This window comes from Amblyomma maculatum, chromosome 8 (genome assembly GCF_055883805.1).
Source record: "Amblyomma maculatum isolate TAMU_Amacu chromosome 8, ASM5588380v1, whole genome shotgun sequence".
NCBI classification, from domain to species: domain Eukaryota; kingdom Metazoa; phylum Arthropoda; class Arachnida; order Ixodida; family Ixodidae; genus Amblyomma; species Amblyomma maculatum.
In genome coordinates, this window is record NC_139351.1 from 18,032,535 (window position 1) to 18,050,510 (window position 17,976).

The 17,976-nt window shown below is 46.6% G+C and overlaps 1 protein-coding gene across 1 annotated transcript; it reads right to left on the bottom strand.

Annotated features, from left to right (window-relative positions):
• Window positions 1–749: 749 nt before the first annotated feature.
• LOC146180630 (neprilysin-like) lies at window positions 750–2,768 on the bottom strand. The gene has a single exon (XM_084575610.1). The coding sequence runs from the start codon at window positions 2,766–2,768 to the stop codon at window positions 750–752; it is 2,019 nt and encodes a 672-aa protein (XP_084431736.1).
• Window positions 2,769–17,976: the final 15,208 nt, after the last annotated feature.

Here is a 17,976-nt window from a genome sequence, read left to right on the forward strand (position 1 = left end):
CCTAACAATTTTTATGCACTGAAATTTCAAAACATATTTGCATGCAAATTCATTGCTTTAGACATCATTTATGTATTCAAAACAAACGAAATAGAAAACACATCAAAACTTAATATACGAAAAACTCGTGTATAGAAAAACGTCCACCACACTTCCTTGAGCGTGTTCATAGACCGAGACCAGCGGCGACCTGGTGCTTCCTCCCAAATACAGGCGCGATAAAGAAGGACAAGAAAAAATAAAACACCTCCAGAGTTCTCGAGGGTTATGTGAAAAGTTGCAACCATAGCCACAGCAAAAGTGTGTGCAAAAGGCCTCCCACGAACAAAACTGTTGCAATGATGTCCTTGTCGCACGAATCAGGGAAACACGCTCCCTTCTGACACAAATTGCAAAGCGATGACTCTCACCATCTTATCTGAATATTACAAAGTAGGTTGTAGCCTTCACAATGCTCCTAACCTATTGCGCACAGTAGGAAAATGACAGCACCGTGTTGATTGGCGGAACTGTTTTCCATGGTAATAAGATGACTAGATTACTCTTCTATGAAGCATGTGACCTATAAAAATTACTGGAAATAGTACAAGCGATCAGAAAAGCTGGTGTCTGACTAAAAACAGAAATGACAAGGGAAATGAAGGTCTAGCGGACTGTATAGTAAAGAAGGGTGTGAGAATCTGTCGAAAATGTTTTGGCGGATAGCAGTCACGGGAGCACATTCGTGAACCACCGTAGTAATCTTTCGGTTATGTGAAGAAAGCACATTTCTTTTCAGGGTTCATCTTAGCTCCAGCTGTGCAGTTGAAGGACCTCGCGAAGGAAGCAGTATTGCGAGCAATTTTGTTGCAGTTCGCACTGTAGGAGCTTTGGAAGTCGGGTGCAGAGCAGGCCATGTAACAGATGGTCATGAAGAAGGCATTTAGAGGTGGAAGGTCTTCGCCGACAGGTAGGTTACCACTGCCGCCCTTATCAGCCTCTTGCAATGCAGCGTACGCGATTTCAAGCGCCGGTAATTCTGGAAACACGCTTCCGTGTGTTTGGAGGCAGCTGTCCCGCTCTCGAAAAGCTTTTTTAGACTCTTCAGAGAGAATGCTCTCAACACTTGCGCCATTTGGAAGCCAGCGAGTGCCAGTTTCATCAAAGGTCTTAGCCAACTCTAAAGCGAGCAAGTATCCCAAACCGCCGAATAGCATGGCATTTGTTCCTTCACTGTAGAACAGCGGCGGATTGAGCAGATATATTGGCACCTGTAGGCGGCCTGATACATAGTCATATTCGGGATAGGACGGTGCGAAGTTCGGTGGTAAGACACGCGCTTCGTAATACGCCTGGGAATCTTCAATGCGGCGCACTTTCTCCATTCCACTTCGTATGGTCCTTCTTGCTTGCATCCAGAGCGCAGGGAACGGTTCCGCCTTATTCGGATAATCCTTGTAAATTTCCTCGAGAATCTGGTTACTCACCAGCTCCTTATCAGGCCACGCCCTTATATTAACCGACTTAATCTTATCACTGATGACACGCTTGCCATGTTCGTCTATCCACGATGAATTCTCGACTTTCTTGATAGCAGCCGATACTAGTCCTTGGAACATGGTCCGAATAAGATCCTGGTCCTTTTTTGTCTTGCTGGTGGACATTTCTAGGGAGAGCACCAGCACCTTGTATGTCGATTCAACTTGTAATCCACAGTAAGTGGACTTGTAGATGTTAACCTTGTAAATTTCGCCAAAATGTCTCAGCAGCATGCGGGGTTCAGCTATGGGTGCGTACAACTGAACAAATGTCCAAGAAACCTGGCGGAGAAGTCGAGATTCGCGATACTGGCTGAGGAAGCTACCGATAGTCTTTAATAGGTTCCTGTTTTTGAGGACAACTTCATCACTGACACCCAACGGAGGATCCACTTTTATAATATTCTGGAGGAGATTTTCCCATATGTCTGAAGTAATGGGTTTCGAGTAATCACCGATGTTTTCGAGTCGAAAGGCGACCGGGGTTTTTAATCGGGTGAAGATGAGTTCACCCAGGCGGATTAGTACAGTTCCATCCATGATGCGAGAGTCATTGATTGTATCTTCTAGGGTCGATGCGTCCGCAGTGCCCGAGTTATTAAGGCTAAGGTCTCTATAGAAACCCATCCAGTACTCAGTGTAGCTTCTAATTTCCTTCACAGACTCGTACTGGTTCAGAAGAACAGGTATCGGTTGCGCAGGACCGAAGCCGAGGCGCCATTTTTTGTGAGCTGGCAGAGGTAGCACATGGACATCGAGCCACAAATCAATTCGCCACTTGTGTGAGAGTGCAACTATGACACCTAGAGGGTCGGCGTCCTCTGGCGACGGCTCAGGCCAACTGAGCTTCATTTCCCTCATGAGCTTCTTGAACTCCGGCAGGTAGGCGCCACCGTGGTCATTTGTGCTCATGCAGGCATTGTACATGTTGAGGGCCTTCTGGCCCGCCTGGATCTTTTGCGTGCCGTGGAAGAGCATGGTAGTGAAGTCTGCCAGTCGCGAGAACGTAACTTCATCGACGGGAGTCTTCACGTGCACTCGCTTATCCCTAGTAGGAAACCAACTGGAGCAGACATACGCTGAAAAATCCTCGCACGGGTCGATACTCCTGTTGAGACGAGACATCAGAACATTCACGTGTAGTTGGCAGTGAATCGTGTCGCAGTACGGCTTCCCCTTCGGAACCGCGGGCTCGGTCCGGAATGTCAAGGCGATCACTGTGATGATGACTACTGCGAAGAGCAACACCATTGCCAGAAACACGCTCCCTGCGGCAACACATTTTCTGGTTGGACTGAGCTGCACGAAAGTAAAAAAACGAAGTTTACGGTGTAAATTTAGCCCTTTGAAACAAGGATAATATCTCTTAACGTCTCATTTAAATGCCATTAATTATATGGCGACGCACTTCAGAATATTACAATGGGACTTGGGAAAGCAAGCATGTTGTTACCAGAATGCTGATCCTGGCGCCGCTTCCTGCAAGGGATATTCTTTGCTGCTACCTCAAAACTCCCGCAGTTTATTTATTTATTTGAGCATTCTGCACGCCCAGTGAAGGGCCTTGGCAGGAGGGGTCAAGAAATAAATCCATATACTGGGCATATTTCCTCTGCTGTAGTTTATAAAATGCTTTATATGTTCAAGAACATGTAATCCTGTCCTTTATTTTAACAGAATTAGTGACTGACAAAGTACGTGGAATAATACTGGAAAAGAACACCAGAATAGTTGCAAAAATAGGGGCTTTGCCATTTTCCGTTATCTGCGAATATTTTTACTTTAGTAGTACGAGACGAGACGTTTTATATAGTATGTTAAGTAACACAAGCCCGTAGTAATATCGCTACCACATGACAGCTCTGAACTAAACGAAAACATCTGGTGTTATAGAGCAACACTGTGTTTACAAACAAAGGGGGCGCTCGCGGCGTCGCAGCCGACTGGGGGTGAAAAATAGGGTTAGCGCCCATAGGAATACATAAAACCGAAATATTTCTAAGCAGTTTTTTAATTTCACGAGACACCTATGATGTCCGTATTCGGTGCAGAGTAACCGTACACATCCTGGACTGGTTCGTGAAAATATTGAATCTCCTGACCGAGGCGTAGTATTTTTAAAACACCGCGAAACGTATGGGGGTGCGAGTTGGCAGGGCGACCCATAAAAACACTAGTACCAGAGAGTACCAAAGTGCCGCTGAGCACCAGAAGTGGTGGCCGGTCGTTAAACATTGGCCAGCGCTTTGAAGAAGTATGCGGCGTCATTGCGGAGGCGGTCTACTTTTAAAACTCCCCGAATAATCTATGTTGTGAATCCAGACACTCCCAAAATACTTATGTAGCGAATCACGTAGTTTTTTTACAGTCTGATATGCTGCCGCATGGAGTAAATTAGCTTGATAATACTGTCCCTCAAGTGACACATCCTAGACAAAATTACATTTGAAAAGCAGTTGTCAAACGCCGTACGACAATATGTACCGAACGAGAGTAGCACATTGCAACAGACGAAAGCGCAGGCGGCGATACCCACCGCGGCCGCCTCCCGCTATGGAACGTCTGCTAGCGACAGCGCCGGTGGTGCATTGCCGTCTGCAACTGTGCGAGGTCAGTTTATCGTGCTGTGAACGGTCCCGCACGTCGTCAGACTTGCAGTACTGGCAAGAGAGTGTAGTGTGCCATGCAACATAATGTCGGGGCGTGATACAAGACGTTCACCAAAAATGAAAAGGGTTCAACGCTGCTGAACCGAATAAAATCTTGCAGTAAGCTGTGTTTACATGTGTTTCTATGGGTCGCCCTCCCAACTCGCACCCCTATACGTTTCGCGGCATTTTAAAAATACATCGCCTCGTTAATGAGATTTCATACTTTCAAGATCTGTTCTAGGATGCTCATGGTTGCTTTGTACCGAATAACGAGATCATATGTGCGCCGTGAAATTAGAAAATTGCATTAAAATTCTTTTGATCCTTGTATTCCTATGGGGGCTAAGCCTAGTTTTCACCCCCAACCGGCCCATCCTGGCGACGGAAGCGCCACCGCATCGCGCTTACGTCACAGATCGGTGTTGGTCTATAGCAAATACACACAGGAAACTTCTAACAAGAGCATGTTATAACACAATCAAAGTATTGTACGATTGTCATATAGTCCGTTAGTAGCGCAGGAAGATCAACTTTCCCGACCATGTCAAGAAAGTTTAGCGGACGTTTAGGAACCCATACAGCTCAGTATGATTACCTTGTTCACTGATTGGGTCACACTGAAGAAATGCCTTAGAACTAAGTAGCGTTGGTGACCTAATACATCCTATATTATTGATATCGCATATGCAGGCTTAAGCTTTATTCTTGTTTTGTTGAGAGTATTGTTGTATCAAGTGATATCAGACGCAGCCGAGCAGGGAAACATTTTGCGACGGCAGGAAACATCTCAAGCGATTTCATTCTCTGCTTAAGCATAGTTTGCCTTAGCACTTCAGCCTCCTCGATCCACGCGGAGATCATCAGGGAACAATGGTGCTAAGGCGGGACGGGATATTCCGTGCCTCATCGTAGAGTGCTAGGCTGCTGCTTCGTCGGGTGGTACTCGCAGTTTGTATAAAAGCTGCTTCGGACGGCACTCTATGCACTGAATTTTTATGTGCTGCTTTTCATCGCTTTCGAGACATGTTTCAGTGCACAATGTGTATTTTGTCGCAGCGGGTCAGCTTGTGCGACTTCTGTACTCGGGCACCAACTCGCATTTGAATCCCACCCACAGACGGCCCTCTTTGCCAGGGATCGAAAATATTAGTTTGCGATAAACGCTGTTCGCCCCGCCGGGGTGGGGCAGTGGTAAGACGCCCGACTACGGTCCCGGAGTGCCCGGGTTCGATTTCGACCTCGGCGGCTGCGTTTTGATATTGAGGCGAAACGAAGATGCGTCCTTGTGCTGTGCTATATCAGCGCTGTTGTTGTGGCTGTAGGAAGAAGGAAAAGAAAATGCATGGGCCTGCTGCTGGCTCTGTAGCTGAGCCACCTCCGCTGCCTCGTGCAGACAGAAGAGGAAATAGAAGAGAAAGAAAAGAAAGAGGGACAGAAAGACGTGCGACGCAACAACAGCCGCCGTCCACCACCGAAGCGGTGGCGGGTGCAATGACGGCCTACAACAGATAAAAATTCGGTGGCAGGCAAGCCCCCGCCGCAAGCAGCGGTGACTACCTGTCCCAGCCCCATCCGATGTCAGCGCACGTTAAAGATCCCCAGGTTCCCAGGTGGTCGAAATTACTCCAAAGCCCTCCACTACGGCTCCTCTTTTTCTCTTTCCTCTTTCACTCCCACCTTCATCCCTTCGCTTACGGCGCGGTAGAGGTGCCCACAGAAAACAAGTGAGACAGTTACCGCGCCTTTCCCTTCCTATAAATGAATAAATCAGTTTTAAATCAGAGGTGTACATGTCTACAGAAAGCGAGACAGTTAGCGCACTTTCCATTTCTATAAATCAATCATTTCTCTTACGGCGCGGTTCAGGTGTCCAGAGAAAGAAGTGTGACAGATACTGCACCTTTCCCTTCCTGTGAACCAATTATTATTATTATTATTATTAAACGCGGTTAAGCGACATGACTGCTGTTCAGTCTGCACCACCGGCTTGCCACAACTTCGCGGAACGACCGCGTCACGGTTAACGCTGCTCGTGCACGGAATATGCAGCAGACAATGTGCTTCGGTCTATGTTGTCATCACTGCGCGGGTTACTAGATCAGCACACGCACGATATCTGCAGCTCCAATGGAGCTGAACTTTAAAGGTTTGGTTGCTTGGCACACCACGACTAAGATGCGGTAAAAGTTGCTATTCCAAAATTGGTGTCATCACCCGTTTAACATTAGTCATGGCCACTAAAATTAAGAACTTTGAAATATAAGAGCGGTGCCAGTACAAAGTGACTATTTCCGGCTGAACAGGTGACTTAATCTGAGAATTCGGAATATACAGTGCCTTTCTTTTTTCCTTAGCGTAGCCGTAATGTGATTAAAATTCGAGGCATCTGCGTTTCGCTCCGCCTCCCATGGAGGCATTCCAGAAGTAAAAACAGACACCTTTGTGAAGACCTCATTACATACAACTGAAAAAAAAAAAGGAATTCGGAAGGAGTCTACTGGATTTCGTAGCCGAAGACGGGACGCCGTTCAGCATTGTCGGAGACGTCTCGTTTAGAAGCATTATTGAAAATCAACTGTGCCACATTTATGTTGCTTCTCCGAGAGGACAATATCCCGTCAGTATGGTTTACTATAATGAAGAGGGCGATTTTACAGCCGTCTAGAAACATATATTTAAATGATAGGATAGCTGCGTCTATGGACTCTATACAGGTGGTGTATATAAACAGGGTTGATGAGTTCACAATAACAGAACTAAACTATAACTAAATCAATTTTATTTCATTTTATGGCTCTATTTGTATTTCAACGGATACAATATATCATTCGATAGTGTAGACAGTCAACATCATAGGTGAGACTTGTTTTTGTTTCTTGTTATAACGCAGTATGGTTCGAAATATCGAAGGTATACAAATACGCGTTTGAAAGTCCGTTGAGGTATATGCTCCCAGAAAGTCGAAATGCCGCTATCATATCAGTTAAACCGTACTGCGCTACTATGTTTTGTAGTTTGCTTATTATTCTTTCGTGTGTTATGTTTTCGCTGTTCTGTCCTATATGTTTTTTTTTTTTTCTGTTTTCATGCGTCGGTTTTTTGCTACGCTGCAATTTCCTTATATTGCTTTGTCACTTTACTGTTTTGAGGCGCGCTGTTTTCTCGTGTGCTGTTCTTTCATGGTGCCCAAGACCCAAAGGTGTTACACCTGTGCTTTAAAAAAATACATCGAGTCTGGGTAGGTTAGTAACTACCCACAAGTAGTCCTTGCCAGCTCATTTGGTGCAACGACTGCCCCGCATATGTGGTGGCTCAGAAGTGCATTACCTGTCCAGAGCGCATTTATGTTCTGCTACCAGAGGCTGCGCTTCGACTGATACCAATAAAACATAATTAATTTACTTTACGTAAATTATCGTTGCGAGTTCCTTAAAATATACTGAGCACTGAAAGTGCGACAAAACAATCAAGATTGAAGCGCTTTCGCCTTTTGTAAAATTAAGCCATAAAACACAATTCATCAGCGCAGTAATCCGTAGCTAGCAGTAATTTATCAAACAACGAAGAAGCGACAGCATGAATTTGCAATTTAGCGAGGTGAAGGTTGGGGATCGCTAAATAAATATGTATTTCGATATTTTTCACAAATTCTTCAACCTTTCGCATGGGGGGGGGGGGGGGGGGGGTTGGGGGGGGGGGGCTAATAATATCTGGCTCTACTGGACAGCCTGCCATTGGACACTGACCCTGGCAACGTTTAACGCTAGAACCCTAGCTAGTAAAGCTAGTTAAGCAGTGCTGTTACAGGAACTAATGAGTATGAAAAGGGATATGACATAGGGCTTAGTGAGGTTAGGTGCTCGAATGAGGCATATATGGTACTGAAGGACTGGCATGCACTGTGTTATCGAGGTTTACCGGAGAGGTGAGAACTAGGAGTAGCTTTCAATAGCATTAACGAGAGGGTGGCAGGTATCGTTGTTATCCTTAATAAGCGGCGTAACTTGAAGGTTGTACAGGCCTACGCACCAACATCTAGTCATGACGACCAGGTAGTTGAAAGCTTCTATGAAGAAGTAGAATCTGCATTGCGGAAAAGAAGGACTCGCAGTGTACTATACCAATCGGCGACTTCAATGGAAAGTTCAAGTAGGCGACCAGGCAGTGGGTGACTATGGCATTGGTTTTAGGAATAGCAGGCGGAGTTACTAGTTGAGTTTGCACAGCGCAATATTTAGGAATCGTGATTATCTTCTTGAGCAAACGCAAGAAGCGGAGGTGGACATGGAAAAGTCCTAACGGGGAGACCCCACCATTATGCAGGATGTAGAAGTTATCGGGTATGTGCAATGCAGTGACCAGAGGAAGTTACAGTGTCGAATTGGTCTAAATATGAAGAGGGAACGAAACAGATTAGTAAGAAAGACGTGCAGCAGCGAATTAGCTGTGAGAGGGAGATAGAAGAGTTCAAGGTCTCGCTACAGAATGGATATTCTGCTCTAACCGAGGATGGCGACATTAGCTTGTAAGAAATGAACAATAATCTGAGATATATCATTACTGAGTGCGCTGTAGAAGTAGGCGGTAGGACAGAGAGGATACCGGCAAGCTGTCTAAGGAGGTGAAATACTTGATTAAGAACCGCAAGAGTGTGAAAGCTTCCAAAATAACAAACCAAATAGAATTGGCAGATATATCAAAGCTAATCGATAAGCGCAAATTGACCGATATAAAGTAGTTAACAAGGACAAAATTGAGCATGGTCTAAAGAGAAGAAATTGTGCATAGGCAGGAGTCAGATTTATGCGTTAAGGGACAGAGCGGGCAACGTTATCAAGATAATATTGTAAAGGAAGGCTAGGTCGAGACGGCGAGGTCGTGACGGCAAGGACAGTGAAGCCTTGTCAAGCGTTTTAATCCGATCGCGAACCCAGGCGCGCGCCGGAACCGGCGCCGCGGGACGATGATGATGGTATGTACAAATGAAAGAAGAAGATCATGGCATGTATAAATGAAAGAAGTTCCACAGAAGGCTCACACAATCTGCCCGAGGGGTCGGAAGCGGCCAGCCTGGCCGCTCCTAATTAACCGATATACCGCGGCGCACAAACGGTTTTAAGCGAGAAACGTGAACAATTTCAGTTCCACGGTGGCGTTTTTCGGCTGGGGGATCAACAGGCGTGACTTTGTAGTTAACTGGAGAAGTTTGGCTGATGATCTCGTAGGGACCAAGGTAGCGGTGGTGGAATTTGTCACTAAGGCCAGGGGTGCGCAGTGGTGTATAAAGCAGTACTTCGTCACCGGGACGATAAGAGACCACGCGATGCGTAGAATCGTAGCGACTCTTGCAGTCTTCCTGGCACACTGCTGTGTTGAGGCGGGCAGGATGACGGCACCTGGCCACACGAAATAAGAACTGGGTAGGTACTGATGTGGAGTAGTCGGGCGTAGAAAAGAAGGAAGCATTGAGAATTGTAGTGGGAGGACGGCCATAAAGGAGGAAGAATGGAGAATAATCGGTAGTCCGCTGTACTGCTGTGTTATAGGCGAAAGTGACGAATGGTAGAATAGTGTCCCACTTTCGATGATCCAGTGTGATGTACATGGAGATCATATCCGATAAGGTGCGGTGAAATCGCTCAGTCAGCCCGTTAGTCTGGGGATGGTAGCTTGAGGTTGTCTTATGAAGGGTGGATGACGCGCGAAGAACTTCGGCAACGACTGCCGATAAGAAGGCCGTCCCGCGGTCACTTAGGAGCACCCGAGGAGCGCCATGACGCAATACAATTGATCGCAAAAAGAAATTTGCTACTTCTTGAGCGGAACCGGTCGGTACAGGTGCTGTCTCAGCGTAGCGTGTAAGGTGGTCGACAGCTGTTATAATCCAATGGTTACACCCATCGGAGAGAGGTAGGGGACCATATGAGTCGATGCCGACTACGTCGAATGGCGTGGCCGGACAGGGAACAGGTTGTAGAAGGCCAGCGGGCGAAGACGTCGGCCGTTTGCGACGTTGGCACAGAGGGCAGGATGCGACGTATTTGGCAATGCAGGAAGATAGGCCAGGCGAAAAGAATTGTTTTTTCACGCGGTCGTAGGTTTTGCAACACCAAGGTGACCTGCAGTAGCGTCATCGTGGAGAGCCGCCAGTATACGTGGGCGAAGCACACGCGGCATGACTGGGATCCAGCGAGTTCCATCAGGGCAATACATGAAGCGGAGTAGGATGCCATCTTCGAGCTTAAAATTGCGAAGTTGTCGGCGAAGCCGAGCATTGGGTGGGTTCGAAGCGCCAATAAGGCGGTCGATAATGGGTCGGCAATAGGCATCGGCTAATTGCTGTGACCGGAGAGCGCATTTGTTTTCAGAGTCATCAAATGAAACTGTTGTGATATACGTCGGGGAAAGAGATGGTCGGCTGTGGTCATAGGTGGAAATGCATTGGGAAGAAAAACAGTAAGACGATTCCGAAAGTGGACAGCGAGAAAGAGCGTCGGCGTCTTGGTGTTGGCGACCCGATTTATAAATGACGTCGAAATTGTATTCTTGCAGGCGTAGAATCCAACGGCCAAGTCGGCCTGTCCAATTTTTGAGCGAAGACAACCAGCAAAGAGCATGGTGATCGGTCACAACTGTGAAATGCCGACCATATAGGTAAGGGCGAAATTTTTGGACAGCCCAGACGACGGCAAGGCACTCCTGCTCGGTAATAGTGTAGTTTTTCTCAGCTGGAGTCATAGTCCGACTGGCGAAGGCAATCACTTTCTCACGCGAAGTAGCATCGCGCTGCAGGAGTACAGCTGCGAGACCGAGACCACTGGCATCGGTGTGCAAGATGGTTGGAGCGCTGTCACTGAAGTGGTCAAGAACAGGGTCTGATGTGAGGGCGTGCTTCAGATTATTAAAAGCGGCTTCTCACTGTTCAGTCCACACGAAAGGGCTGCGAGCTTTAAGTAGTTCATGAAGTGGAGCAGCAATACTTGCAAAATGCCTTATAAAACACCGGAAATAAGACGCCAGGCCGAGAAAACTGCGCAATTCTGTAATCCGTTGTGGACGAGCAAAGTTCAAGACATCGATGATTTTTTAGGGTCTGGACGAATGCCGTCATGGCTGACTAGATGTCCCAATATTTTAATTACCTTCTGTGCAAAGTGGCACTTCTTGGTGTCACCATCCATCCATCCATCCATCCATCCATCCATCCATCCATCCGTCCGTCCGTCCGTCCGTCCATCCATCCCCCATCCATCCATCCGTCCGTCCGTCCGTCCGTCCGTCCGTCCGTCCGTCCATCCATCCATCCATCCATCCATCCATCCATCCACCCATCCATCCGTCCGTCCGTCCGTCCGTCCGTCCGTCCGTCCGTCCGTCCGTCCGTCCGTCCGTCCGTCCGTCCGTCCGTCCGTCCGTCCATCCATCCATCCATCCATCCATCCATCCATCCATCCATCCATCCATCCATCCATCCATCCATCCATCCATCCATCCATCCATACATCCATCCATCCACTAAGCGGTTCTCCCGCAAATTATACGAAAAGATCTTCAACGTTTTCAAGCATACGTTTACATTGCTCCGTTTAACATAAACACTCTCAGATTTGAGAGCATCACTCTGTGCCTCTCAAAAAGGAGACTTTACGGCAGCCAGTCGTAAGCACCTCCAGAAACCCTTCTGTAGAATACTGCGGTTCCTAAGGAGATAAGTGATGTGTTATATTCGTGCACGATCCCACTGTAATTAATACCGGGCTCCTGAGCCCCCTCTGAGTTGACCACTGAATTTACAGATACATCTAGGTAGTTAAGCACACAGCCATAAGCCTACCAAAAGGTGAAATTCACATTCTCAAATTATCTCAGTAAGTTTCAGGAGACTCCATCGACAGCAAGCTGTCTGGCCAGCTGGGGTACATGATGCTAACGGTGAATGCAATCTCTGGGATTACTTTCACGGCCAAGAGAAGCCATCGCTTCCAGTATTACGTTATAGGGCGGGCTATATATCACAAAAAAAGGAAACTGCTAAAGTGAATTCACCTTGGTCTCTGAGGCTCCCCTCAGAGAAGAAATCGGTTCAGCACGAAGCCCAGCACTCGTTTTCTCTTGGTTTTGTTGCCGGCTCTGATTTCCCTTGGAAACCCAACAGGTCTCCCTGGCAGTTCGCAGGAAGGAAAGTGGGGCCACTTTGGTGGGGTCATTGTCAGACTGCTGCGCAGGTCTTGACGGGCCTGAGGCTGCCGATGCAGCGCAGAAGTATCTTGGGGACAGCGTGGGCTGTGTTGGTGCCAGTCTGCCGGGAGACAGGGTTCGATCTGCTCTGTTTCTTCGGTCAGCGCAGGGTAACACCGAGCTGCAACTTTTAGGGGAGAAACTCGCCGTTGCCTTTGGTCCAGGAGAGCGGGCAGCGGAAGCCGCGCGGTCGTGAGGTGGTTGGTGGCGCTGCAGTAAGAGATGTGGTGCCATTTATGGGCGCGAAATTGCTTCGCGAGTCTGTTGAAGCCAATCAGATAAGGGGCTATCTTCATGCTTAGTAATCGCACAGTGCTGTTCCAGCCGCTACAATGTGTTTCTAAATTATTTAGCGGTTACAGTGCTCCCAAAATAGCTCTAAAAAGGTCGTCAACCGAGTGGCATTCACCTGAGTCTTCAAATAATTATGCTAACAGGAAGAATATATGAAACAGTTTGGAATCCCAACTGTTTTAGCATTGAGCCAATCGTGTCACGTGGTATAAGAGGTTTCGTATGATTATGCCTCTTTCCAAACACCCTTGAAAAAGAGGAATTAGGTTGACACAATAATTTTCTTTTTATGCATTACACTCAGGTTTTTCTGGTTAGTTTCCAGCTCGGACGTTGCATCAGGCCTATATCGGATGCTGTTTGGGAGGTTTGTGATTGGTTTCAATCAGGTGTGTACCTTTATTCTGCTACATAAGCGGATTTTCAGTTCATCTCCCTGAATGATTGGATGGCTTCAATCTAGAAAGGTCTATCAACCAGTTAAGAGTTCAAACATTTCAAAATCTGACAGCTTTTGTAGCTGCATTAATGAAACGGAAACAAATCTGATTTTTTAGTGACTCCTTCCTCGACAGTCCTTCCATAACTGAAGTATTTTATTTGATGTTGGCTGTTACTTCGTCCACGCAGATATGCTTCCCTTCATGGCGCCATACTGTCGCTAATGGTTCCGCTAAGTCACCACGTGTCCCTTTACGAACCTGTTCTTTCGAAGAGGTGGACTTGGAAAAACTTTTCTCAAGGCGTTCCTTCTCTGCGCGCGGGCCGGAGGGCGTCACCAAACCACTGGCCTCTTTCGTTTTTCCAGATGAAGGGCTCCTCCATCGATGCATCGCGAAGGCGCCGCTACGCGGTGAACAAGGAAATTACAAATCGCTTTTCGTTTTTTCGCACAAAGAATGGAACTTTGCCGTCCCGTTGGTCAACGTAAGCTTTTAAGGTCCTACGCATTTCCAACTCTTTTTCCAAAGTCTAAACGTAAGACGCTTAACTGGAAAAACCCGCCCTTTCGACGAAGATAGAGTGCTCCCCTAATTCCAGACTGAAATAATATGACAACACATTTCTGTTATAAGCTTCTTTGTAATACGTTTTCGTTCCATTTGTAACTGACTATATTTCAGGAATGCAGCAAGCGTTCGCTGGAAGACGAATTATACGCTAACGCATCTTTCCGTTATGATGGTCACTACCAATGATGACGTGATGCTGTGGCTGCGACGCTGAGCTCGACCTGAAAGCCGCATTACGCATGTAATGCGCAAATTTTCTCCTGTAGATTTAGAAGGGGAAGATAATTTAATTTCCAAAAAATTGGCCTTATTTTGAGTGCGGCGGAGCAAAAAAAAGGTGCGTGAAACTTCACAACCGAGATTACAGGTCGATTTCGGCTCCATAGTCATTGCAACACAGGGGCACAGAATGTCATCTTTGTAACTAGTTTTAGTGCGTGGTATGGGCACAGTTCCGATTAAGCGCGAAATAAATAAGCCTCGCATTTACTTGCGTTGTAAGGCTTTAAAAAGGAGTTTTTTTCGTCCCGAAATCTTATGTGGGATCAACTAGTTCAGGGCTTAGAGCGGGATAGTATGACTACTATCCAAGTGCGGTAAATTAAAGAGGAATAACTAAGTTTTAGTTAACGAAATGTATAATTAAAATAGTTTTGTAGCAACTTCTGCAAGCCGTACTGGGAGTATGTTTCTGCTAATATTTTTCTATTTATTGGATACGATTCTTAGTAATTATCAAAAGTGCTAGCTGAAAATTGGTATAAGCCAAAGGAAATGTTTAGAATACCGAACATGAAAAGTAGTTTTCTCTTACGACACACAACGATAGTGGCCTCCCAGCAAGAAGCTCTTGAGAGACCAATCAATGCGAGAAAGACGACAGTAAAGACAGCTTCTTAGCGCAAAAGCATGCAGGTCGGATCCCGGTGCATTGTGATGTTCATAGTAGAGCCCTTGCGACATATGTTCCTGCACGAAACAAAGGCGAGTCTCAGCTATCGGACATGATGCAAATCGATGCAAAGTGAATACAGGAGTCGTTTAAGAGGCGACACAGGACTGCATTGAACGTGTTACGAAGAGTGCCCGGGAACTCAGGTATGAGGCAACTTGACCGCCACAGCAGTTATGATTTTGATGTAACGGCCCGTGCAAGCAGTAGAAAGCACTGCACGATACCCTCGAATCTCAAATCGATCCGCCGCTCAAATGAAGTGAAGAAGCGGTTACTCACCGTCTCTATGTTGGAGTGGAGCGCGAGAAGTGTTGCTCACAAAGCACAGGGAAAAAATGGTGAGAAATGGGCTGGCGAAGACCTGGCTTACGCGACAGCACTGTGGGCAAAATTCTTCTTCTAATGTGTCACGCGATCGCGAGCGGATTGTACTGGGCGGGTCCTTCGTCTTTCACAGGTTAAATTGAAAGTTCGTGCAATGGATGCTCGACGTCTTTTTTTTTTTTTGCGATGTTTATTGCCTCAGGGCATTAAAAAATTGCTATGAATGATGAAGGGTGTGGTCAAATAAATGAAAAAAAAAAAAAACAAATTACATGGGTTCAACGCTGCTGAACCAAATATTGAGCGAAAGCATAAGCTGCGGTTATCGGCGTTCTTCTTCCTCAACAAACATATAAAGCCCCGCTTTAACCAAGCCGTATGAATGTGCCTTAGTGGCCTAGAGTGGTAACGTGAATGCCGGGGTCCTGGCAGGCTGATTCTGACATAACCGTCCCATGTGAAGCGAGAGACCCAAGTTGGCAGCTCCTGCTAGCTTGGGGTCGTCTACGGGGGTCATCTAAAGGTCAAAGGTCAATGGTGGTCACCGCCGTTCCAGGCTGAAGGCTCAAATTGCGAGTAGTATTGCTTTCGCAATAAAACGTTTGGCTGATGCAATGGTCGAAGAGGGAACGATGATATGGTCTCTGCGTCCAAGCGACATAAGACAGCGGATTAAGGGGGCAGAGGAACGCTGCCACCAGGTGCCGGATCCGCGCCGGCTTCAGCGCTGGACATTCCCACAGCGGGTGATGGATGGTAGCTTCTGTATTTCTGGATTAGCAGAGAAGTTACCTAGGGTGTGCATACGAATATCGAAATTGAGGCCACTTTCGAATCACTGTCGGTGTTAGGGCCACCCCAACTCTATTCCTCGGAAGCGCCACCTCCTTTGACGGGTTAGACCACGGGGGAGGCTTACCGTACACGGAAGGATGATAGATAGCACGTATACAGCGTCAGAGGTACTCCTTTCTAGTTCAATGGAGCATATAAATGTCCCATTTTATGAGGCTTGGCGATGTCGAGGTTGAGGGATAAGGGCGGGTTGCAGACTCCGCCCTGTTTTGAGCATAAAACGGTCACGTGAAGTCCATTCAATACGAATTGGCTGTGGTATGCGTGCCGCTAGACTGCGTATGTTTTGGCAGATTTCTGTACTGCCACTAATGCGTCCAAGTGGCTTTGTCACCTGGAGAGCATCAGTGCGTATGACAATACGGACCGTGGGAAGCATGGGAATGGCGATCACAGAGCGAATTGCCTCATGTACTGCAAGCAGTTCCGCTCAGAAAGAATGTGGAGGTTCCGGTAATTGAAACACTGATGTCTTCTTCAGTGAAGGCTTGTTAGGGCCGTGCACTGCAGTAGTAACTTCGCAGGTTTGGATGCTTGCGTCGACGTAAATTATAATGGAACCTAGTGACAAGCAGGCGTCTTGTTCCATAATTCGGAAGCGAAGTGACAGTGCCGTTTCCTGTGTTCTAGGTTGTCGTAAATTATTTGGCAATTGTTATCGCTAAGCTGTACAAAACGCCAAGGAGGAACAACTGCGAGCGGCGATGGTAGAAGTGAATGTGACGAAGTATAAGCCCTCAGAGCGCACGTTGCGTGAGAGAGGGTGGCCTTAAGCCTGCGTGCATCACGTCGTTGCTGCACCAGTTCATCTATTGTGTTTAGCTGTGCGTTTTCTTGGAGCGCCCTGATTGGTGCGATGCGAGGGAGGCAGGTGATGACCCGCATTGCCTCTTGATTTATAGCTTCAAGGCCATCCCATTGAGTTCTTGCCAAATGCTCAAATTGTGCTTGATAAGCAAGGCGCGGTTGCACAACTGCTCGCGCCAACTGTCTTGCAACATCTAAGCGAGCGCCACCCGTTTGTGCAACGCCTGTTTTTAGCGCGAGATAACCATGAAATTCCTTTCATGACTGACGAATTGTTAAAGTCAATATTTGTGCTGTTGAACTTTCCTGAAGTGGGGTTCCGGATAGATGTCGACGAATAGGTGTTGCTGCTAGTTTACGGCGCCCCCAGTTGTTGGCGACTGGTATGAACGTTGATTTACTGGCGGAAAATTCAAGCCCATTGGAAGATGTATATGTAGAAGTAATATCTAAAGCTGATTGCAGGGCAGCTAATTGAGTCAGTAAGTCGTTGTGTGTGCTCCACACCATGATGTCATAGAGCATATATTAAGAATTTAGCATCAAAACGTTTATGTAACCGCCATGCAAGGGAGATAAATGCAATATTTATTTATTTATTTTATTTATTTTGAACATACTGCAGGCTGAGCGCCCAAGCAGGAGTGGCATACATTTACATAAAATTCAAAAAAGCATGAAAGCACAAGGTACAAAACACGCTAACACATCGAGTAGACCAGTTGAAGCGGTTATTACTACACATAAAATATAAGCACAACAACAGTAAAAAAAAAAATTGACACAATCAAGACCGACACCCAAGAACGGACAGGAGGCAATATTTCATAAGTCATTACATACCTAATTCAAGCATATCTAAAGACTGGAAGGAAGAAGCAGGCAAACTATTCTAATCTGCAATTGTATTAGGGAAAAAGGAGAATTTGCAAAGTGAGGTGCTAAAGAGAGGGCATGAGCGTGGCGTGTCTGCCTAGTGGTAAGACGGCAAACGTAAGAGCTAGGATCAAGTGCAAGTTTCTTATTAAGTAAAAGAAATAAAAATTTAAGAGGAGGAACTTTCGTCTTGCTTGGAGAGTGACAATACCATTTTCTGCCATTAATTCAGATACCGAATCGGTGCGACCGTATTGGGAATAAATAAAACGCACTGCCCGTCTCTGAATTTTTTCAAGAGCATTTATATTGCACATCGTATGGGGGTCCCACACTGTGTAAGCAAATTCAAGCCTAGGCCTTATAAGTGTTGTGTATGCGAGAAGTTTAACATGAGCGGGAGCATCCTTAAGCTTTTGTCTGAGCAGGCAAAGTTTGCGAAAGGC